This window comes from Diadema antillarum, unplaced genomic scaffold (assembly GCF_040938485.1).
Source record: "Diadema antillarum isolate AM-2024a unplaced genomic scaffold, OU_Dant_1.0 seq00000247_RagTag, whole genome shotgun sequence".
NCBI classification, from domain to species: Eukaryota; Metazoa; Echinodermata; class Echinoidea; order Diadematoida; family Diadematidae; genus Diadema; species Diadema antillarum.
The window spans coordinates 179,945-204,595 of NW_027271291.1; the positions used below are offsets into that span (position 1 = coordinate 179,945).

A 24,651-nucleotide genomic window follows, 5' to 3' on the forward strand; every position below is an offset into this window, starting at 1 on the left:
ACCGCAAAGGTTTTATTTTGGTTTATCAAATGATGGACTTACTGGAAAATGTTTAAAAACTGCACTTAGCCCATTTTGCAATCAAACTCTTCATATACAGTATCAATAACTGCTTCATAAAAGAGGGGTGATTACTCTGTAAAGAAAAAAAAAAGGCATCAGGGATAGATGTCTCTTGGAGACATCTAGATTTGTATCATATGTAGGCTATGTTGCAAGTCCAACATTAGCCTATATTAGTACAGTCAGGAATTCAGAAACATTAGTCAGCTCACAAGACTGTTTGAAGACACCATCCTCATCACTGAAGGATTGAAACATATGAGTAGCACTAACTTAAAAGCTGAAATATTCAGCTTCACCAACAATCTCTTTGATGCAATTTAAGACTGTCACGGTCTCTGTAGAAATATTCGAGAGAAATTCAAGAGTTTTTGCTTACCACTCTGTCGTAGAGACTGTTGATTTCCTTGGCAGCTTCAGGAGGGACATTCTTCAGTCGCTCTTGCTCCATCTGGGCAATCTTCGCCTCATTTTCTTTCAGTTTCTGCAAAGATTAAATGTAATAAGTAAAAACAAAATCACATAGCATCAGTCTACTCTGACAACATGTTTAGCATAATGGTCAATACTGGGCAGCTATATGTTATTTCCATAAGGTGAATTTGTACACTGGGTTTCTTTACGTAGTACAAAACATCAGTAAATCTAGAAATATTAATGGATACAAACACCTTCAAAGAAATACAATTACATAGTGTAAATCTAGTCTGAGCTGGCTCATGGATTTAAAATTTGTATGGGCAGTAAATTCAAAACCCTACTGTGTTGTGTTGATGCCAAAGCTAAGACAGCTATTACTCCAAAGGAGTCTTTCACATTGTTTACCACAAAACAAAGAAAACAGACACCTGTGGGTACAATGTATGTAGCAGCAGTAAAATAGATATGAAGGTAATAAGTATACATCAGTATCACAAATGGTGAGACCTATTTGTGTGACAATAGAAAGACAGCTAGTGCAACATCTCCTTTGTTGTTGTTGCTGTTGCTGTTCTTGTTGGTGGTGGCATTGTTGGTGTTGGTGTCTGTGCTAGTGTTGGTGTCAGTGTTGCTATTGGTATTGGTATTGGTATTGGTATTGGTATTGGTATTGGTATTGGTATTGGTATTGGTATTGGTATTGGTATTGGTATTGGTATTGGTATTGGTATTGGTATTGGTATTGGTATTGGTATTGGTATTGGTATTGTGTTGGTGATTTTGTTGGTGTCAGTGTTGGTATTGGTGTTTGTCTTTGTGTTTGTGTTGGGTGTTGTGTGCTGCTGTTGTTGTTGTTGGTGGTGGTGATAACTCAAATTCTTACCTTAGCCTGGAGGGCAATTTCGGCAGTGAGGGCAGCATTAGCTGCCTCCACCTTGGCATCGCTGCCAGCTGAGCTGTCTGCTTTCTCCATGCGGAGCCTCTCAATCTCCTCCTCCAGAGTCTCCACCTCTTCCTTGGTCTTCTCATGGGCCTCCTTCTCCTCCCTCAGCTCCTTCTCCAGGGCATCCAGCTTCAGCTGCAGTGCTGTCAGCTGGCTGCTCATACCCTGTGAGATCAATATGGGTCAGTGGAAATATACTTTAAATTGTCACTTTCACAAAAGTCAGGTAACAATATTCTTGGCAACTGAGCATCATTACAGAATCTTGTGATGTGCAAAGAATATCTTCGATAAAAATGCTGATAGAATTCTAGAAGTCTTGAAACTGGTCCCTTGGTTAAAGAACAAATTGCAGCATTTGCAACCAATATTACAATTAAATGCATTTATAGTCACTAATGAATGAGGTAGGATACAACCTATCAGCTGTACAGAATGGCATTGATGCTAGACAACATTCCCTGCTAGATGCTTTTTGTTGTTTCTTTTTTTTTTCTTACTTCAATGTTTCGCTGGACAAAGCTCAATACAACTGTGAATCCATACATTCTAGGATGAAAAGTGACACTTTGGGAGACATGTCATAACAGCAATATTAGCAGGAGCTTAAATTTACAACCCTATGACCAACTATGAATTGATGCGATATTGTGAAACAGCTAAAAGACATTCTACTTGTATATAAAAGAAGGATAAACTCTTTAGACAAAAAGGAACACACTTTTGTCACTTCTTTTTCACCAACATTGAATCCCAGTACAAAATCAGAAAAAGCCCCTTGAATCACACTTCATACCATAACTACTTTTATAGGAATATCTTACAGCAGTCACAAGACCATTTCTGCAAAGGGAAAATTGGGCTCTCGGAGCCTTCTTTGCAAATGAGCATAGGATGTGTGAATACACTGCATATGAGAAAAGGACTTGATATTGCAGGCCATTTTAGGAAACCACAGTCACTAACCTCCATGTCATCATCATCGACATCCAGACTAGCCAGGGCCACAGCTGCTGCTGCAGAGCCTCCGATGCTTGTCCCACCACCTTCTGCCTCAAGTTCCTTGATCCTTGCTTCCAGTTCCTCAATCTTCTCCTCAAGGTCCTCCTTGGACTCCTCCAACTCCTTGTTGCTGTCCTCAAGCTCTGAGTTCCTCTCCTCGAGCTCCTCAATGCGGGCCCTCAGCTCATCCAGTTCCTCATCCGAGGCTCCACCTGCAGCACTGCCACTCCCACCTGGAGTTTGATTTCAAGGATGAGAGAGGTTAATGTCCATCAGGTCAATGGCAGCAAGTTTAATTGTCAAGGCATCATGTGTTTTGACAGGCTTGCCCATATGTATGTGCATTACCTGTATGCCTTTCCAGTATTTACACCACACATGAAAATGGCAGATGTCATAAGGAGAAACTTAAATGCCATTCTCCAATCTACATTGCCTCTGAGATACTGTATAGAGCAGTATTACATGATTCACATAATGTCCCTGGGGTGACAAGACCTTGTATCTGAAATTTTGGTGAAAATGACTCGTTCGGATTAATGGTCAAATAATTGGTTAAGTGACGTCCTGATCAAATCCTAATTGCCTTACCCCAAAAACAAAGCCACCACGGCATGTCAAAGGAAAGGCTATCCCATTTGCTACAGCGCTTGGCCGCCATAGTTTTTTTTGGCTCTCCTGAACATTTGACATTTTGTAAATATGGGGTCTTGTCATCCCAGCAATAATAAGAATACACACACATACACACACACAAAAAAAATCCTACCTTCTCTTTGACTTATGGAGGTGGTGTTGGAGGAGGAAGAAGAGGAAGGGAGGATGGAGAGGAAGAAGAGGAATAGGAAGAGTAGTAGTAGTAGAAGTAGTAGCAGTAGTAGTAGTAGTAGTAGTAGTAGTAGTAGTAGTAGTAGTAGTAGTAGTAGTAGTAGTAGTAGTAGTAGTAGTAGCACTTGTTATTGGGTTTCGGTTGTCACTACGAAGAAAGGAGTTGATTTGTAATGATGTGATACTAACAGCAAGAGACTTTTACTTGAGTCTTACCTGTCACAATTACTGATGCTGCGATCATCCCTCCAAGTTCCTCAGGGATCACCCCCGTCTGTATCATGGTTAGTGCCAGGATGTCTGTTTCCAAGGATACAGCTTTCTGGTTGGCCTCACTGAGGGCAGCATACATCTGTCCAGCTTGTTCATCCCTGGAAAGAAACAACGTGGAGTGTAATGTGATAAGCATCTCAAAAATCTAAGATTTTTTTTCTTACACTCTATATAATGCAACCCCTTTAAGAAACAAAACAAATATCATCATAATGGCATACATGTAGCCCTTCTTTGTTACAAATACAACTGTACATGCTTTGCCGCTATGTGCTGAGCAATGAAGATACACTGCAGTATTTAAAAGTCTGTTAAATTTCGAGGTAAAAACTTGCAGCATATTTTTTTTTCCATCTTCCTCTGAATAGTTCAACGTTACCCAGTTCTATAGAAAAAGTGATTTCTACACAACCACATGCTGCAGATATAAAATGTATCCATTCACAACATAGGGAACTGTCTCCAACTTCTCAATGCATTCTCCTCTTATTCTATGCATTTGATGTAATTTCAATTTCTTCATGAATTTGAATGACTAGACAAAACTAGATATATCGCTACGGCTACTGATATGCCTCCGCCATAATGCATGGTTCTCCTAATAGGTCTATAGTACAATGTCTTGACAATGTGTGATGACAGTTTCACACAATTGGCAAAATATTAAAATGACAGGTTTGACACAAATGTGCTGAATGTTCACTTTCCTAGAACTAGGTTCAATTGGATGAATGATTGAAATGTCAGAGTGCAGGTATTTGGGGAACTGATGATTTTTACTTGACTTTTGACCCTTTTATAAGTTTATGCATTGAGTAATTTTCAAGGTATTGAGAAAAAGTATAATTTCAGTATCAAATGGGAAAATAGCATTATCTAAACCTGGCCTTTGACCTTTGACCTCACAGTTCCAAAGAGAATCACTGTTAGGTTGAACATGCATAAATATGTAAGTTTCATGATGATACCTTGAGTTACTTTCGAGATATGGAGGAAAAAGTGCAATTTAGCACTTTCACTTGACCTTTTACCTTTTGACCTTTGACCTTTTGGCAAGAAACTTCCCCAAAAATATATATTGGGTAATACATGCCATACATCAAGTTAAAAAAAAAAAAAACCCTTCAGCCTATTGCATTTTAAGGAAAGTAGTGATATTTTGAGGAGTTGACCTTGACCTTTGACCCCCTGACCTTTGACCCATGACCCCAACTTCCCTAGATAATCACTGCCCATCGGTACAAGCATATATACTAAGTTCCATGAAGATACCTTGAACCATTTGCGAGATATGGAGAAAAACATGAAATTTCAATTTTTTTTCCACAAAATAAACCTGTGACCTTTGACCTTTGACCCTGTGACCCTAAAATCCACACAAAGTATTATCCCCCAAGGATATACCCTCATACCAAGTTTGATGTAAAACCACCACACGGTTCTTGAGATATCGACAAAAACAAAACGGGACGGACGGACGTACGGACGTACGGACGTACGGACGTACAGACGTACGGACGTACGGACGGACGTACGGACGGACGGACGGACGGACGGACGGACGACCCGAAAACATAATGCCTCCGGCCACTTCGTTGCGGAGGCATAAAAAAAGAAAGCACTTGATTGACAAATTCCCTATATCTGTATAAAGTATAAATAAACACCAACTATTCAGTGATTCTGAGTGATAGCCATAATAGAAAAACATGGACACACATACGTGTACTCAGGTGGGAAACCCACCAATGAGCCCCTGATTGCCAGACAGGCATCGTATTCTATCCAAGTTTGAATGCCCGTGATTTTCATTACGGTCATTACTCAAAAACCACTGGTAATATGTTTATTTACTTCAATAAAGGGCAATTTGTCAATAAGTTGCAAACAAAAACAACTCAATGCAAGAATCATTAGTCTGGAGAATAAAAGCATCAACCAAGCAAAAACAAAAACAAAAACAAAACAAAAATACATTGTCATTACAAACGACGAACACTGAACCTTCCTAAGCTGAGTGCAAAGAAAATCAAACAAACAAGTGCAATACATCATACAGTTTACCCCTCATCACTGGACGGAGCCAGCAGATCTTACCTCTCATCCTGTGACGGTGCCTCCCCACTGTTCTCCTCCCGGTACTTCTCCTCCCATTTCTCCACCTCCTGCCGGGCCTGGTCTTGGGTCTTCCCCAGGCCGGCTTTCTCCAGCTCAGCCTCCTCCAGTCTGGTGGCCACTCGCTCCTTGGGTGTGATCTCCTCCTCATTGATTTCATGGACCTGGGAGGAGGAAGATGGCAGGAAAGAAAAACAGAACACCAAAGTGTGATGAGGTTTAAAATGTCTATCAAGCCAATTCCAGCATGTTTGGTAACTACTGCAAAAGTTGTTATTTTCACGCACAGATACTTTTTTTTTTTTTTTTGCATATGAGGTCACGGACGTTTTCATGAGATGCTTTTGCAATTTCACACCGAGGCCATCATAAGTGCATCAATGCCTGTCCGTTCACTCTGCCAATTTACTGAACATATAGTTAGTATGCAACTTAGTGCCACAAAATGAGCATATTGATATTTTCATGCCACAAATTTGATTCAATCATGATCAGGTGGCGATATTTTTGTGTGATATTAAATACATGGCCCAACAGTGATTTGTGAAATTTATGAAAGTATGTAACATACTTTTGTAGTACTTTTATACACATGACAAAGAATAAGTACATGATCTACTAAAGCCCATAGTTTGATGAGGTTAATGTCCATTAAGCCATTCCCTGCATGATTTGTAACTATCCAACAGCCTTGTGTAGGTAATGGGTTTATTTGGTAAATACACAGCTTTCAATCATCACACATTTATTTGTGGTCTCTTATAAGAGACCACAAATAAATGTCTCTTCATACAAACCCCATTGTATGACCACAGCATCCTACAAAATGTTTGTTTTAATCGCTAAATGCCCTAAGTTTCATTTCAGGGTCACTAGATTTTCTTTTTTTTTGGAAAGGTTTCAATAACTACTAACAAAATCTACATTGATATACTCAAGTTGATATCCCTATTATTCTTATATCTATTCTGTAGACATCTAATTCCTACATACCAAAACTTTGGGGCAGCAATTTGATATAAACTGGGCACTCATGTAATATTGTGTACTAACTGTAGACATTGCACAACAGATAAATTCTGTTTGAACTACAACTTTACTGCTGCTCTCAAATGGATGAATTACAACTTTCCCACTACAAGCAATGCAGTCAAACTCAAAGACAGCTTATAACACACTGCCACAGTACACTAATTTTGAGGAGCTACTGGAGGGCTCATAATAATGGGTACTCATTTCCATTCATGTGAAGTAGAAGTTTACCTGTTTGAGAACAGCCTGTAGTAATATTCTAAGATTCCTCTCCTCCTTGTCATCCTTCTTGGTCCTTGTCACTGTCACTTTCTCCTTCTCTTTCTTCTTGCTGCTCATCAGCTTCTTATTCTCCTTTTCCAGACCCCGGAGCTGCTCTTCCAGCTCCGATATCCGCTTCTGGGCTGCAGCGAGGGCTGCCACCATAGCAGGGTCTGGAACTGTAACCTAGGTTGGTCAACAATAAGAACAGAGATATAATTGTACCTGATATGAATCGGTTTATATGATTAAAGAGACTACGTCTACCATGATTTCATACGGGGAAAGTGCGGTGAACAGCTACTTTTCAGATGTAATTGGCATTTTAGTGTACCATATGCATATTCATTTCAGCAAAGATTTTCATAGATTTTACTTGAGATTCTGTTATTCATGTTAAGGTAAGCGGGACATTGTACAATCAATCCTTCAAACCACTCTGTGTGAAGTTTTTGTCCAGACACACATTGTGAGAGCTATACTGGGCCTTCATGTCCAGAATCTCACTATTCACACATGTACATTGTATATCACAGTTCAAGATGTAAACATAGTCTCACGCCATTGACAATCTCAATTTTCTTTTACTTTTTTTGTGTGACTACAATATATCACAGCATCAACACTACATATTTTACAAGTTAATGACAAGAGTCAGCGACTGGTCTCCAGTGTATTCAGTACTCTGTCACTTTAGTCATCGATCTGACTTCACTCTTTTTTGTTAAGTAGTTATCGTTGTTGTTTTTTTATATAATGAGTTGGGATAGAGTGTTGAGACTGTGCAGGGGAAGAATCAAAGGGCTGTTGCTGCACAGTTAAAGACCCACTGAGCATGCCTACAATTATATTACACTATATCTTCACTCATAACTACAAAATAAACAAGCTTGCAGAGTTCACCTTATATCACTATTGTAAAGAAGATCATTTATTGTACCCAAGCTCTTCTGTATCATATCTCAAAAATCTTTCACTGCTGCCCATGGCAGACTAATCAGGCTTGACTTCACAGTGTGACCTTTATTTCCCTTGAGCTATTTGTTATGCCAGCTATTGTCTGCATTCACTAGAGTAGGGTTTTTATTTGACTCTCTCTTTTGAGAATGAGCAAATCAATAAATCTCATTTTTCTTTCACTGAAGCTTGAAAGCACAAAAATGCTGTAAACAAGACCACAATAGGGTTCAAATAGGGTTCATACCTGATTGTACACAAACATAGTATTGTAGCAGTAAACAGTGCTTTCATCTGTACTTCAAACAAGGAAAAGTAGAAATTACGCGGTGCGTAATATATGTCCCCGCCGGAAGTAGCATTTAGTAGCAAAATGTACAATATAGGTAAAAAATCAAGGTCAAAGGTCAAAGAAGTCAAAGGTCAAAATTCTGTGTAGAAGTTTTGAAGCTCTCACCTAGTGCCATCACATAAAGGAAACAGAATCGAAATCGGGTTAGAAATGGCGAAGGAGTAGCATTTTGTAGCCAATGTACAATATAGGTTAAAAATCAAGGTCAGAGGTCAAAGAAGTCAAAGGTCAAAATTCTGTGTAGAAGTTTTGAAGCCCTCACCTAGTGCCATCACATAAAGCAAACGGAAGTGAAATCGGGTTAGAAATGGCGAAGGAGTAGCATTTTGTAGCAAAATGAACAATACAGGTCAAAAATCAAGGTCAAAGGTCAAAGAAGTCAAAGGTCACAATTCTGTGTAGAAGTTTTGAAGCCCTCACCTAGTGCAATCACATAAAGCAAACGGAATCGAAATCGGGTTAGAAATGGCGAAGGAGTAGCATTTTGTAGCAAAATGTACAATATAGGTAAAAAAATCAAGGTCAAAGGTCAAAGAAGTCAAAGGTCAAAATTCTGTGTAGAAGTTTTGAAGCCCTCACCTAGTGCCATCATATAAAGCAAACAGAATCGAAATCGGGTTAGAAATGGCGAAGGAGTAGCATTTTGTAGCAAAATGTACAATATAGGTCAAAAAATCAAGGTCAAAGGTCAAAGAAGTCAAAGGTCAAAATTCTGTGTAGAAGTTTTGAAGCCCTCATCTAGTGCCATCACATAAAGCAAACAGAATCGAAATCGGGTTAGAAATGGCGAAGGAGTAGCATTTTGTAGCAAAATGTACAATATAGGTCAAAGGTCAAGGTCAAAGGTCACGACTGAAATTCTGTGTAGAAGTTTCAAAGCTCCCATGTAGTGCTATCATATAAAGCGAACAGAATCAAAATTGGCTCATAAATGACAGAGAAGTAGCAAATTGAAGATTTTGATCACACACGGACGCACACACGGACACACGGACACACGGACGGACGGACGGACGGACGGACGGACGGACACACGGACACACACACGTACGGAGCCCGTTTCATAGTCCCCTGCTCGAACTCGTTCGGCGGGGACAATTACTTCTCATGATATCCATTAGAGCTCTACAATGTAATTCCCTGTCCAATATGAAAGTAATGCATACATTAAGTCTATTTCTATCTAGTGACTGGTAATTCTAGAGCCATACAAACACATGGCTTCCATGGATTGTAGCACAGTATCTCCTAAGTGAATCATCACAGTGAAAAGTAGTAGGATCATTCTTTCTACAGGTTACAATTTTGAATCTCTGGTTACCTTTATCACTTGCAACACTAATGAATGCATGAACTATCACAATCAAATACATGTAATGCCTTCTTAGTGCTGATTTTATATTTCAAGTCACACTTATCAATAAGCGCAGCACAAAAGAAAAAAGAAAAAAAAAGCGTATTGCTTCTTTCTCTCATTTCAGTATAGGATCTGAAACTTAGTTTCTGTGAGACCAGTACAACAGTTTAAACTGATTAAAATGTTCACACAACCATATGATTTTAAAAGCCTTTCATGCTACATTTGTCAAGATTTTTGTTCAAATCTCCTCATAAAACAACCAACTGTGATGAAATGAAATTATTTGTAATATTGTCACATTGCTGGCAGACTGGTAATGGCACCAAGGTATTCTTGCTTTCTTTAGTCAGTTGATGGTGTTCTCCACTATTTCACATGATAACATGGTCACAATCATCCATAGTAGGGATCATAGCAAAAAGGGCGTATGCAAGGCGGGCGGAGCGTTTCAAAAGTCCTCAGCTCATTTTATACAAAAACTAGAAATGTCGCTACGGCGACTGATGCCTCCGCCATAATGCATGATTCTCCCAATAGGTGTATAGTACAATGTCTTCACAATGTGTGATGACAGTTTCACATAACTGGCAAAATATCGAAATAACAGGTTTGTCAGAAATATCTTGAATGTTCACTTTCCACGAACTGGGTTTGCTATAATTGTCTATTAAAGAGTGCAGGTACACATATTTGGGGAATTGAAAATTTTTACTTGACTTCTGACCGACCTTACTATAAGTTTATGCATTGAGTATAATTTTCAAGGTATGAAGAAAGAGTGTAATTACAGTACAAATGTGACCCTGCACCTCAAAACAAACAAAAAGTCGCCAGACATGAATTTTTAGTTAAGACCATATTTTGAAAGAGCAGACTTTAAGCTTTAAAATGATGTATAACTCAAATCAAATGGACTCTCCTAACCTATCTAAATATTGGAAAGAAAGCACAAACTCAGGAAAAGTGTGAACTGAGAAAAGAGGCTCTGAAGTACAGTGTCTATTCAAGCGCTTAATTTTTACCAAACCGTGCTGGCTGTGCGATGAATGGGACAAAAAACAGGAAGTAAACCACCAGAGTAACAACAATGAAGGGATTATCAAATTAAATTGAAATTAAGCGTGCCTCATTAACACATTCTGTCCATAATTAATGCCAACTTTCAAAGCAGTAGCATTATCCTTTCAAAAGTTATTAGAGTTGAAAGTGAAGAGTGTGGACAAGGTTTTTCAGAAATGAAAAAGGGATTCTAAAGACACACCTAATCACACTATTCTACCAAAAATGTTCAAGATAAACTGCTAAAAAAAACACACTTTCCTGGCCGTTTTAAGATACCAAATCTTAGCATAATGTAAAGGAAGACCCGCTCTTTCAGAAAATATGAAAAAGTCAAGTTCGGCCAGGTTGACCCATTTCACTTATTTTCAGTCCTCACGCAACATCAGAGTGTGCGACTTTATGTTTGTTTTGAGGTGCACAGTCACAAATTATATCTTCTTTTTTTTTTCAGTTAAACCTGACCTTTGACCCTTAACCTTTGACCTTTGACCTTCTGGCTGGAAATTTCCAAGAGAATCTCCATTAAGTAATACATGTACATATATTAAATTTCAAAACTAATAATGCAATCATTGCATATACTAGTATATGAGGGAAATAGTAACATTTTGAGGAGTTGACCTTGACCTTTTACCCTCTGACTATTGACCCGTGACCCCTAAATTCCCTAGATAATCCCTGCCAGTCAGTACATGCATATGTACCAAGTTCCATGAAGATACATTGAACCATTTGCGAGAAAAGTGATATTGCAACATTTTCACCTAACCTTTGACCTTTTGACCTTTGACCTTATGACATGAAACTCTCTCTGGAGAATCTTTACGCAGTAGTACATGTCTACACTAAGTTTCAAGAAAATAACTGCGGCATTGCATAGATATGGGGGAAATAGCAACATTTTTAGCATTTGACCTTGACCTTTTGACCTTTGACCTCTTGTCAATGTCACTAGAATCTACTCAACTAATTTTCCCATCATACATCATCCTTGGACCAAGTTTGGTGAAAGCTGCTTCATCCAGTTTTGAGTTATCACGTAAACAGATAAATTTTAGGATTTGACCTTGATCTTTGACCTTTGACCTCTGTCCGATTTCACTGAAAAACTAATCAAGTAATTGCCCCATCACACATCATCCTCCAACAAAGTTTGGTGAAATTTGCTCCATACAGTCTTGAGTTATCGCGTAAACGGATACAATTTCATGATTTAACCTTGACCTTTGACCTTTGACCTTTAGCCGATTTCACCCAAAATCTAATCAAATCATTGCCCCATCACACTTCATACTTGGACCAAGTTTGGTAAAATTTCAGTAAATATTACTCAAGTTATCGCGTAAACGAAAGCGGACGGACGTACGTACGGATGGACGGACGGACACCCCGAAAACATAATGCCTCCGGCACCACTTCGTGGCGGAGGCATAAAAAAAAGGTCTTCAGTTGAAAAACATAACCTTACCGCACTCACACTTCAAGATCTCTATCTATTTTCTATTTGGTTATTTATTGCCACTTATGTACTTTCGGGTTAAAAAATGAGTGGGGGCCTAAAGTAATGACACCGTATGTATTCCTTTGTATGGTGCACAAAAAGTGTTGGGGCCCGAGCCCCCTCGGCCCCTACGGTTCCGCCTGCCATGGTATGTACATGAATTCAGTTTTGGTCCTTGGCTGGACTTTAATCAACACGAGGAAGTGTCCCTCTGTAGTGATTTGACTCACCTCCACTGTCTTGATGATGGGCTCTGGCCCTTTGACAGGTTCCGGCTCAGGGACGTTGCCCTCTTTGATCGCTGTTAGGGTCGTGACCTTTGTGTCTAGGTCAGACTGCATCGTCTGCACCTCGTCAAGCTGGGTCTGTAGCTCTCTGACGCTCATTGGCCTGAAAGAGACATGACAAGTTACAAGTAACTACTGCTGACCTTAAAAGAAAAAAAAATATTGAATATTATATAACAGGTTCAGGAAAAAAAACAAACACACCACACACTTAAAATGGATATTCTCCTAATATCAAAACTTATTTGCAAATGGTCAATAAGATCCAACTGTTTATAGGATAACACTATTCCTGACATGTAAAATAAACTTCCCTGATAAAAATCGTTCACTTCACATTCATGTGTGTTTCTATATTGTAGTTACCATGGCAACATAGATTACTATTAAATAACATTGTAAAAGCTGAAAAGCTCTTGCTACAGAGTTTGATACTTTGAAGACATTTGCTCAAGGTCTCCTGTGCAAAAGAGCCCAGCAGGGATGAGCACTTCAATAGTTATCAAGCCACTTACAAATGTACAGTACTGTACTTCACATAACAGAACCAGATAATATCCATATCCAACAAAACAAATTTTAAAAAGGCTATAGAAGGACATACTGTAAGATGATGAAGCTGGAAGTAAAACTCACCTGTCTTCCTCCTCAGGCTCCCTCCCATTCTTCTCCTTGAAATCTTCCTCCCACTTATTAATCTCCTCCGTCAACTCTGTCTCCTCCTCCTTCATGGTGTCTTGGTCCTTCTTAAGGGTCTCTATCTGCTCCTCCATCTTCTCCCCATCTCCTGCTGCTGCTGCCACGGCAACCAACTGAAACTGGGCCTCTAGGGCTGCATACTTGGCCTGCCAAGTTGCAAGCTCCTAAATAAATATAGATGCATAACCAATGAAATTCAGTTAAAAAAACGTTGAAAATGTAAGGTCTGTATGCCAATTATTTTTTTATTTTTTTTAATCATGGCTACTTCTAAAATAATTAGTATTTAGACCTTATTTACAATTGTACATTGTTTAAGGGAAATGTGACAATTAGTTACAATAAAAACAACAAGACGTAAGAGTTCATTCATTGGAATAGACTTTAGGTAAAGGAATTATATGACTGCACACTGAGATCAAATCTGATAATGAGCGATGTGTCTCAGTCATCTCCCCTTAAATAATAACCTTTATTCAGTACATATTTCAATCATAAAATCAGTATACCTCAAGTGCCAATCTGTATTCTATAGCCATATATGTGTGACTATACTTGATGTTGTACGATAAAATGACTTTTTCCTCACCTTTTCTGAGTTGATGTACTTGTCCTGCATCCGATCTCTCTCTTCCTGTAGGCGTATTCTCTCCTCGTCACCCATCCCTGGTGCTGACGACTCCACAGAAGCCACGACCGGTACCACTACGTCGCCGGAGTCCGCTGGAGCACGCGGGATTGACCTGAGGGCAGCTATCTCTTCCTTCAGTTTGTTCACCTCATCCTTCTCTGACTGGAGTTGGTCTTCAAGGATCTGATGCAGTAATCAGTCATATACGTAAGACAGACATGAATGTGCCAAGAAGTTTTTGATGCTTGATTCACAATCAGATGGCTGCGGGTTCAAATCCCAGTCAATGCTTGGTATTTATGCCTTTTCGCTGGAAAATAAATTCTGACAAAGTTTTCTCTGCACCCCAGAGTATGGAGAAAAACTTCTGGATGAACATGATTACATCTGTATGTCCCTGCATACCACCATTACAAGAGTGTTCTGAGAGGTGTGTAATCTTCTACTGCTGGGGGATATCAGCCCACTGCCTACAGGTACCTAGTGAGTCCTGTATAAGCCTACAGAGATTTCTGAATCTTGTAAGTAATATTACCTGTATCAGTTGATTACAATTCAGACATACATGCCATATTAAAGATGATATGTGACCCTGCACCTCAAAACAAACAAAAAGTCGCCAGACATGAATTTTTAGTTATGGTTTCGTACAATACATGTATATTGATTGTCGCGGTACGGCGTCGAGTCAAACTAACGGCTCGTTCGAATTTTTCAGAGCCCGCTCTGCTCTGGTACGAAACCATTATTGCATGCTTACTAAGACATGAGAGCACTATGGGGCGAGTAAGTCTCAGTGTTAGTTATATGAAAGGTACTTTAACCTGAAACACAAACTAAGACAAGGAAACTCAGGGAAACTTTTGAGGTACCAAAACTTTATATTATCTTTAACCCATTGAGGACAAGTCATGAGTATACTCGGGCAGGCGTCCATAGGAAATACGTATTACAGCAAAATCAGCCCGTCTTCAATGGGCTTATAGGCATTCCTTTGAATTTCTTTATCATATCTATGTGATTTCTTTTCGGCCAAAATACAATGTACGTATAGGCAACACCATGTGCTATCTGTGAAAATGATAGGTCCACATAGTCACCATGTACTTAATACTTAAACTATTGTTTTGATCTCCAACTTGATGTACATAATATGCACTTTGATTAATTTGTTATTTATTTTTTGTGTGTCTTATCAGTGACAGGAGCTCTGTTACATCACAGCGCAGTAGAGTATATTTACATAGTAGCTGCGCTATACAAATTTGTCTAATTATTATTATTATTATTACTTGTACCTCCAGGCATTTGACACCACAGCAGCTCTTTAGCTCAGATACGATACTTCCTTTTCCAATGTGCATATAATCATCTTGTGGGGTATCATGGCTGCCAGGCAGAATTTTTCATCATCTCACGATTTTGTCCAACTAACCATGGAAGGCACACAGTTTCTAAATCAGGCTCAAACCAAGTAGACTGATAGCAAAGCAGCCATGTATTCTAGCATTTTTGCCCAAATCTATTCATAAACTGACCTTTTTCTCCTCATTCGATGCAGTTAATTGTTCCTCCAGCTCTTTCTTGGTGCTGGTGACCTGCTGGTGTTCCCGGTCAATCTTCTGAGTGAGTGTGCTCGTCAGCTCCTCCTGGAAAGATTGATAAACAGGTCAACATTAAATTTCACTGATACTTGTTCCCTTATTCTTCTCCCTCTTGCACTGAACAGGATTTACACACTTCGGTGATGAGATGTAAATAATACTACCCATCAGGATTACATGGGTAGTGCTTCATGGTGCATGTTCTAATGACTACCCTTCTAAGAAAAAGAATTGATAGGTGCAGCAAGCTCTGATTAAAGAGAAGGCTACACATGTAGCAACTGAAAGTTTGAGGTTGCACCAGTCATGGGTTTGCCCAGTGCATCAATGTAGTAGACTAAGGCTGCATATTAATTAAACAGTACCAAAGCCTACGCACAGCACAAGGATAGTTCTTTCTCCTAAGGTGGGGTTTGGGCGCCAATCTGATATATGCAGGGATACATTATACAACTGTATTTCTGTACCAAGTGTGTGTGTGTGAAAGGATAGAGAACAAACAACCGACATAAAGTTGGCTTGTGGTAAGTGGATATGTTTGCATGTAACAATCCTTAACAAAAGTCACAAATAAATGTACATGTATGTATCTATACATCTGACCTGATATAATACATGTTACTCTGTTACATTATCTTCTTCATGAAAGTATTTTGTCACTTATGTTTGTTAGTGCATCAAATTGACATGTGAGATGGAACTCTATAAACCCTTTTCACCACTGTATTTTTTACTTGCAGAGTTCAAACTGTCCACAAAAGTGAAAAACACATACTGCATATTCTCATATACTCAGCTGACAAGTTCTCAGGTGAACAGTGATGATTGCTTCTCATTTTTCTCACCTTTTCTTTCTCCAGTCTCTCAATTTCAACTTTATTGATGATTAAAAGTCTCTTCTTCTCCTTCATCAACTCCTTGTTACGCTGGCTCAAACTCTATACATTGATGAAAGGAAAAAAATAGAAGAAAATCATTGTAAATCCAGGTTATGAATATTTCAATGAGAACACTGACGCAATATTTCATCATTTTCTAACAATCTGAAGTTACATGTAAGCTTCTGTGTAAGTGAAATGAACTGAGAACACGAGGGAAGCTCAGAGGTTCTGTGGAAAAAGAAAAGCCCTTTTACATATTACCATAATATAGGCATAATTAACAAGTTGTACCAGCACACAAGAACAGAACATACACTCAAATCACACTTCTTCTGGAGAGGATGCAAAGATTATTAAAGTAATCAGTACAAATGCAATATAACTTTTGAACCTTCAGTTATTCTGTAAAATAAACCTATATCGCAAAATATATATCTATTAAAAAAAAAGACTCTGCAGATAAGGAACTAAATGTGCAAACTTGTTGCCATGTCTGGAAGAAATATACATTTTGAAGACATGGATTAAATAGTTGGATTTATGTTCATGAAAGAGGTAATTCTAACATGACAAATATAGTGTTCATTATGCTCTATCTGTCCTCTCTGTTGGTCATCATCCTTACCAGTAAAGTCTGCTCCCAGTATGACTTGTGGCTATCCAGCTCCTTACGGTGCACCTCAATGACCTGCCTGAAGGTCACAACCTTCTCCTTGTACTGCTGCCTCAGACTCAACACAAAGACATTGAACTGGTCCTGCAATTAACATACACGAGAAAAAGAATGGATATCACCATCTCTTCTGACATATCACTATCAATTCTGACAACATGCTTGAGCAGAGCTGCTAATAATTTCCTCTCAAAAGGCAGTAACCCTTTGTTAGTAAATCATTAAAATCTCAAAGCCTTTCTCAGGTTAGAAAGAAATTAGAATCTCAAAGTCTTTTCTAAAAGTTTCTAAGTTGCTAATACTAACTACTTTTCCTGTTCCTGCTCAAGTTTTCAGTTGGAGTTAACAAGGAAGCAATAAAATTAAAGATGAACTTTGCAACCAAAAAGATATTTGATGCAGTAGGAAACAAAGTGGAAGCACCAGCTTTAATAGTGGAAGCAAGATGTTGGGCACATTTATGGCAACTGGCTAATAAGTCACACTAAGCTTTTTCATTGATCAGCATTCAGTAATTCATCCAAACTTGACCTACTTTGAATATATCAGCAAGCCCACTCAGGCGAAGTAATGTGCCTCAGTCATCTAACATTAACTTTATGTTGACATGGTAGGGATTCATCTCTATTCATTGACAGTTACTTTGCAGACAGCTGTGCCAGTCAGCAAAGACGGCATTACAACATGCGTACCAACCAGTGAACAAACAGCAGTAATTCAAATTCATGAAATTCTTCTGTCGAGTTGTTTTCATTGCTACTACTAAAACACTGATCAATTCAGTGCTTATTTATGTTGATGTAGGGCAATTTGTCTATCAGTTGCAATGGAAACAGCAGTAAGGGTTTAATATGCTACCACACCCTGTGAAGAGCTCCTCCTGTTGACATACCTGTGTCTGGTCCTCGATCTGCCGGTAGTTATCCTGGATCTCGTGGACGATGCGGATGTGGTTGGATTTCATCTTCTTCATGTCCTCCATCACCCTGGCGATGCAGTCCCGGGCATAGACAAATGGGACGTAGGCCTGCTGCTCATGCTCCATCTGAGGAGGTTGGATCTGAGCACGGGAACCCCTGGAAGCAATGCTTCGGTTATCTGGAATGTAAATTATGAAATCCTTTCTTATGATAACATTCTTGTGGACAATTCTTCTTTTTTTTGTAATAAAATGCATAGGTTTCATTATTTTCACATGGAGCATTGCAACAATTGGCACATTCAAGAAACGTATTTGTTTTAAAGCAAAACCAGTGAATAAATAAGTGAGTTATCATTCAAGCAAACTTACTCAACATGTTGACTATGTTACAATAGGCTCTGATAATCATTGGTCTTTATAAACATCCACATGTAAATATTCCAAGAATACATTTAAGTTGCAACCCTTGCTTTGGACCTTCACCAGGAAGAGACACACAAACATACACTGTACACATACTGGCACACTGGCACACTAAAGAAAGAAAAAAAGATGTGCCAGTAATTCAAAAAAAAAAAAAAAAAAACAAATAAAGCATACCAGACTGAGTTTCACACAGTACCAATGAGGCTGGTAATATTTCTGCTGGCTAAATCATGAGAATACAGAGCAAGAAGTGTCTATTAATACCTGGCTCTAGTCTAGGGCTGGTGGCAGGCATGATGGCAGGGGATTTCCTCCCATCCATTGTCCTGGATGGACCCGATACCAGTCCATCAATCCTGTGTTCCTCTGAGGCCTCTTTCACGCTGATAACAGACCGCATGCTGGGAACACTGCCCGTGTGTCCCCCTTCCCCAGGGGTGCGTGTCCGTGACGCACTGCGGGTCTTGCCCGCTGTCTTTGGCCGACCCTCAGCATCATCATGGAGATCAACCTGACTTGTATCACTCCAGGCTGAAAGAGGAATGAACAGGAAGGTGATATACTGAGACTTGATTTGCTCTACACAGTAACAATGCCTTTGAAGTAGTTTCATCTTAAGAAATAAAATAGCACAATGATTTCATTTTGTTATAATTTGAGAAAACATTAAGGTACTTGTATAATAACTGCTGATCCAATCATATTTCCAAACAGTTACTAAGCAGTTTCAGTAATATAAACACATATCATTTCAGAAATTATCAGTCTTTCAAGTATGAAACAGAAGTTTGGCACACACTGCAAACTGACCATGATGTGCTCATAATTCACTCTTTCCTTTCTATCTTTATTTCTTTTTTTTTTTCTTTTTTTCTTTTTTTTTTTGCCAAATGGCAAAATTCCTTGAGTGAGATCCAGTGAGGAAAAAAGGAATCCTGATCAATTATTTGCTGGAGTCTAAGTCTCAAGTTGTAATGCCAAGACATTTGCATGGCAAGTGCAATCAATGCAGTGCATTTGTAAACAGTCCAATATTATGTTGGGTTTGTTTCATACAAATGATTCACCGATAAACTGAGCAAAGATGTATAATCAAACTGAACAATCTTTATCGCCAACTCTGAATTTGAAGTACATCTGTGTTAGAATTATCTAGAGCACTGATCTTCAAGTATTGTATGGAACTTCTTGTGTAAGCCTTGGACAGTAAACTAACCTTCAACGGGTTCTACGACCGGTGAATGGACAGCAGGACCGTTCACATCAACATTTGGTAACTCTTCATCTGTGGGCATCACTCTAGCCTTCTTCTTTCCCATGATGCCGTCCAGCGGACTCAGTCGACCGCTGCCAGGGGTCAGAGGTCTTTCCAGGAGGTTGCCTGGACTGGGGGCACGCGGTGACACAGGGCGATCATCCTGAGCATACAGCAGGGAAACAGGAGATCATTAAACATGATGCAGGAGTTAGGGTCAGAGAAAGACCTGTCTATAATTTGTCACAGGACAAGAAACTTTGGAGCTGCATGTTGATTTGAGTAATTACACAATGTATGAAGTACGTATTGTCAAAGCATTTTTCTCTGTCAGAAGAAGCAGCAGCACCACAAACTTGAATGAGCTACCACTCTGCCATACAGATACAATTACACAGAGCACTGCATTATGCTAGGGAATTTCAAATTAAAATGAACAAGAGTATATATGTGTGTGTTATGAGTATGTGTCTTTTTTGTATATCTGTCTGTGTCTTAGCACATGTCTTTGTGTGTATGTGTGATCCCATGCCAAGGTGCAGGCTTCTCTGACTGGTGGCTATGATGATAGACCTAAAGGTCATCTCAAACATGTTCCATGCAGTTCTGCAGCAACAGCATTTTCAAAATGAACTTAGCATTCATAAATCTCGATTTTGGCTAGAAAATCAACATCATCAACGCCATACCTACATGCATATGAGCTACTCAAAAAAAAAAAAAAAAATACATAAATAAATAATAACATCTCAAAATATGCTTATGAGAAACAATATGAATCTTTCACTGCATAAGGATGTTTGATTTTATATCTTTCTATAGTATGTCATAAATTTACATGTTGGATTTAGAATAGTGAGCTAAAGTTTGTTATTGTAAACTACACTCATGGTTTAAATGTAATTTTTTTTTTCAGTGCATTTTTGTTTGTTATCTAGGTGGAGAACTCATAGGGATTGTTTCAGCCCCAGCAGCAGATCTCTACAGTGAGAGCCCCAATCTTCAAAATCCTATCCTTATTAAAGTTAGTGAGACATATACGCTATACTGTAAAACAAGAAACATTTATGGCAAGAAACTTTCACAAATTGGAGCTGACAGCCACTTTTTGCAGCATAAAACTGTCATGAATCTTGGTTCCTCATGAAATTCACAAGTTTCATGCACACAAAAATGTCTGGTTTACAGTACATTGTGATGTACTTACCGGAGTATCTGCTCCATTGTCAAGTTCCCTGACAGATATCACGCTGCCTGCTCCAGGCGTGAGGTGTTGGATGGGAGTTGTAACCCGCTCAAGTTCCCTTTCCCCGTTGAGGTCTTCTCCTACCCATGCTGAAGTGAAAAGGGTGAAGATGCAGGACAGATAAAATGATGTGATAAAGTTCATAATCAACAAAACCATGCATGGAATAGGAAGTTAAGGTTTCTACCAACCCTTAACTTCCTATTGCATGATTATTCCCAATTGATGAAAGTTTTCTGTATCAAAACCATGCGCATGTTCACTGTCCAAAATTGAACTGCGGGAATAAAAACCTGTGGCAAAATGAAACTGAGTACTCTCTACAAATAAAGCTTTTAATTGGAATGTATTTACCATCCTCATATGTATACTGTCTGATGAAATAAATTGCTTTTGAAAAGCATGAGTCACACAGAGAATTGGTGACATGAGGTTGTCATACATGTATTTTGTTTCCACTGATTTCTTGATTCCCACAGAGTAATCAAGTCATAAATTGTGCTAGTCTACATGTATGATTTGCGCAATGACAAAATTCAGAAAATTTCACCGGTAAGATCTTGTGAAATATTCAATTGAATATGCTGGTAAAATTTTAGCCTTAAATTCTCTCGGTGTATGACAAATGTTACGGTACATTACCAAACCATCGTGGAAAAGTTGAACACTTACAGTTGTGTGAAGCAGCTGAAGGCGGCCGCTCCAATTCTGTTGATGGGGTGACTTTAGGGGTTGTTCTCTTCTTTGGTTTCGCTGGTCTCTGGACCGTCGCCATGGTTTTAAAAAAAAAAAAAATGCTATCCAGCAAAAGTGTTCATGTATGCAGAGTGCCAAGTGTTAATCTGCAGAGAGAGATAAAGAATAAAAGTATTAAAAGTTTCAATACATCAAACAGTATGATGTTATTGTCTACAGTAGGTCCCTATATTCAGAATTCTCATGGTCGGACATCCGGGTATTTTGCGTGTCACGGGGTCATGGATAGCGGTGGAGTGAAAACAAACAGTCGCGTGAGCCTGGAGTGGTAACGCTGTACGTGTTTTCTGCCGGGGCGCCCCGCGAGCATAGCGCTAGCGCAAGCTGTACTACTGTAGCTGCGCGGGCGGCAGGATTAGGCCCTAGGCCTACTCTAAATTAGGCCCTACCCTAAGTACTACAGTACTAACGTTAGACCTACCTGAAGTTTCTATGAGGTACTAAGTAAGCGTAGATATCGGGGTAGGGCCTACTCAAAGAGGTTCTACTGCACATCTGGCCATTTTGTCGGGTCGTTGATCCAGAGTCCTGCCGCGATTTCATACGGGCACAGGTCCAGTCCGGCCGCTTTAAACTTGGCAAAATACCGGGACCGATCGATCGACAGGATCCAGATTTTTAGAATATTGCTGGCAAGACATGATGCATGTATCTCATTAATGATGGCACAAATGACAAAATGAATAATGAAAAACAGTCCCCATGTCTGAGCTGCGTAGAGTTGCACATAAATTATACGCGTCGCACATGCACAGCATGCAGTATGCGCATTATGCAGGCTTAGCGCTTGCAAGCTGTTTGTTTTCACTCCAGTCGACCGGAAGTGACGTGTAGCCGACCGCAAGAATAGATGGAATACAAAACAGACTGAATCTTCTCAATATGTAATAAAATCTTCTTTATTTCATTTAAATTATTTCTAAACCATGAGGATAAGACATGTAAGTTACAGCTGAATTAAAAAAAATATATATATATAAAAAACTTGCCCCACTGCTTCCAAAGTACAGTTACCGGTATCCCCATTCTCTATATACTAGCCAAAAGCAAAGGTTAACACTGCATGCTGTCTCAGTGTCTAATCTAGTGAGAACTTGGGTAGATCTAGATGATTTTGCAACCCCCTTTCTTCTTCTTCTTCTTCTTCAGTACCGCCGGTTCATAGATTAGACAATAGTCTGCTTCGTTGAAACTTGAACTTACAATTCTCACAGAACTGGGTAGATGATGATTTATATAATTCAGTGTGTGTCACAGGATCAGGGCCCTGATGATGATGTGCTATTTACAAGGGCCCGTACAAAGGTGACTAGAACCTATATGGAACTACACGGTAGGCAGGAGGATGTAAGAACCAATAATTTTACACTCACAGCCACTACGGTATCTCCATCACAATCTCACTATTCACTGGTATTTTGGAGGAAAATGTTCTAGGTACTCACCGTTAACTCCTTCTCAAAGTAATCGCAGAAATGCTTAGCAAACCATCCCCCAGTATCACGGATCTACAGTTCAAAACCCATGATAAGGAATCACTCGTACCAGGAAGCACACGGCCATATTGGTTCAGCGTGTACCAGTTGCCTGGCAAAACTGTCTTTATTTACGGTGCGACGTCACTCGCCTGTTTGTTATGCTAATGAGTTATGGTTCTCTTCAATCGCACGGATGGGCACACTTGTCAGACAGATAAAAATACATGCACTGTCCCTGCGAAGTGAACAAAGGATAGGACCTAGTCGAGGGTCCGACGTGTGTGTGGCTTCTCTGTTGTTTTTGTTTTTCTTTTCTTGTATAAGTATAACATCCACCCTGTGTTGTGAGCATAATATATCATTTCTCTTTCTATTCAACTTACTTTGAAAAGGGGAGAAAGGATAACGCACACCATTTTATTTGTCATCTTATCCGCGCTCGATCTTCCTCCTCGATCTCCCTTTCTCCCAAACTCTTAATTTAATATGGTCCATCTGTCGGATATTTATATGCATGCAGATCTACTCAGCTTTACCTCTATGATTATATGTAAAGGGGTCTATCTCAATTCATTGAACGGGTGGTGTATATAGAGGAGATGAGGATTGAGTTTTTAACATTTTTGTACGAGATACTGCATATGAAATGTTTCAGAGCATACCATTCTAAGAGGAATTAAAAATGTACTATATGAAAATTAGTTTTGAAATGACTGATAGAGATGTCCATAAAAACAAAGTATAAAAACAAAGATATCCAAATGCTAGAAGGTGGGTCCTACCTTTTATTAGGAACGCTTTGTTTTGGATATCTCCCATTTCAAAACCAGTTTAAAATCGGATAACCGTGAATTCCCCTCCAACATGCTCTTTCATATTCCATAAGAGGTTTTTCATTATCTCACCAAACACCCCCCCCCCCCAAAAAAAAAAAAAAAAATAGGAACAAGAAGCCTGACGGTCTCAACCAGAACTATACCATCCCGTCGTATTCTTGCATATCTTCATCTTCCCAAGTGCAATTATGGTGAGATTCCTCCACCCCCTTCTCTTCCTCTCTCCCTCTCCCCCCCCCCCCCCCCCCCCCCCCTCTCTCTCCCTCTCTCTCTCTCTCTCTCTCTCTCTCTCTCTCTCTCTCTCTCTCTCTCTCTTTCCCTCTCTCTCTTCATGACTCTTAGATCACTTTTTTTTTCCGAGCCCACGTTATTATCAGGACAATAAACTTGGAAGAATCATACAGTCATGACATGCTTTACAATAATCCACATTTCTCTGTGACCACTTAACCAAATTGAATGGGGTTTTCTGCAAAATAGAGCTGCGATATTTTATTAGACCCTGAACTAGCATTAACCCTAAAAGAGCCGGGGGGGGGGGGGGAGGGTTGAATCACCCCCCCCCCCCCACACACACACACACACACACACCCTTCGACATTTTACGCGACTAATTTTTTGACCGCGCTGTTCGCTGACTTTTTGCTTTCAAGTCTGGCGCATGTTTTGACACCATTTTCGCGAAAATCGCGCATATAAACCGTTACTACGCTGCACGACCTTTCATACATGCCTGTCAGACCGAAAATGGCTCAAAAACGTGACTTTGTGTATAAAGTCTATGCAAA

At 39.4% G+C, this 24,651-nt stretch overlaps 1 protein-coding gene across 1 annotated transcript in view; it reads right to left on the reverse strand.

Moving 5' to 3' along the window:
- LOC139729591 (uncharacterized) overlaps nt 1-23,134 on the reverse strand; it is a 39,067-nt gene extending 15,933 nt beyond the window's left edge. The window contains exons 1-18 of the mRNA XM_071640518.1: nt 22,995-23,134; nt 21,466-21,635; nt 20,755-20,882; nt 19,509-19,710; nt 18,557-18,823; nt 17,837-18,042; nt 16,897-17,028; nt 16,236-16,328; nt 15,325-15,435; nt 13,745-13,969; nt 13,093-13,319; nt 12,400-12,559; nt 6,908-7,123; nt 5,627-5,808; nt 3,473-3,627; nt 2,393-2,640; nt 1,367-1,591; nt 443-547 (exon numbers count right to left, since the gene is read on the reverse strand). Coding sequence (XP_071496619.1) covers nt 443-547; nt 1,367-1,591; nt 2,393-2,640; nt 3,473-3,627; nt 5,627-5,808; nt 6,908-7,123; nt 12,400-12,559; nt 13,093-13,319; nt 13,745-13,969; nt 15,325-15,435; nt 16,236-16,328; nt 16,897-17,028; nt 17,837-18,042; nt 18,557-18,823; nt 19,509-19,710; nt 20,755-20,882; nt 21,466-21,568 — 2,985 coding nt within the window. The 5' untranslated portion in view covers nt 21,569-21,635; nt 22,995-23,134. The remainder of the gene's footprint in view (nt 1-442; nt 548-1,366; nt 1,592-2,392; nt 2,641-3,472; nt 3,628-5,626; nt 5,809-6,907; nt 7,124-12,399; nt 12,560-13,092; nt 13,320-13,744; nt 13,970-15,324; nt 15,436-16,235; nt 16,329-16,896; nt 17,029-17,836; nt 18,043-18,556; nt 18,824-19,508; nt 19,711-20,754; nt 20,883-21,465; nt 21,636-22,994) is intronic.
- Nucleotides 23,135-24,651: the final 1,517 nt, after the last annotated feature.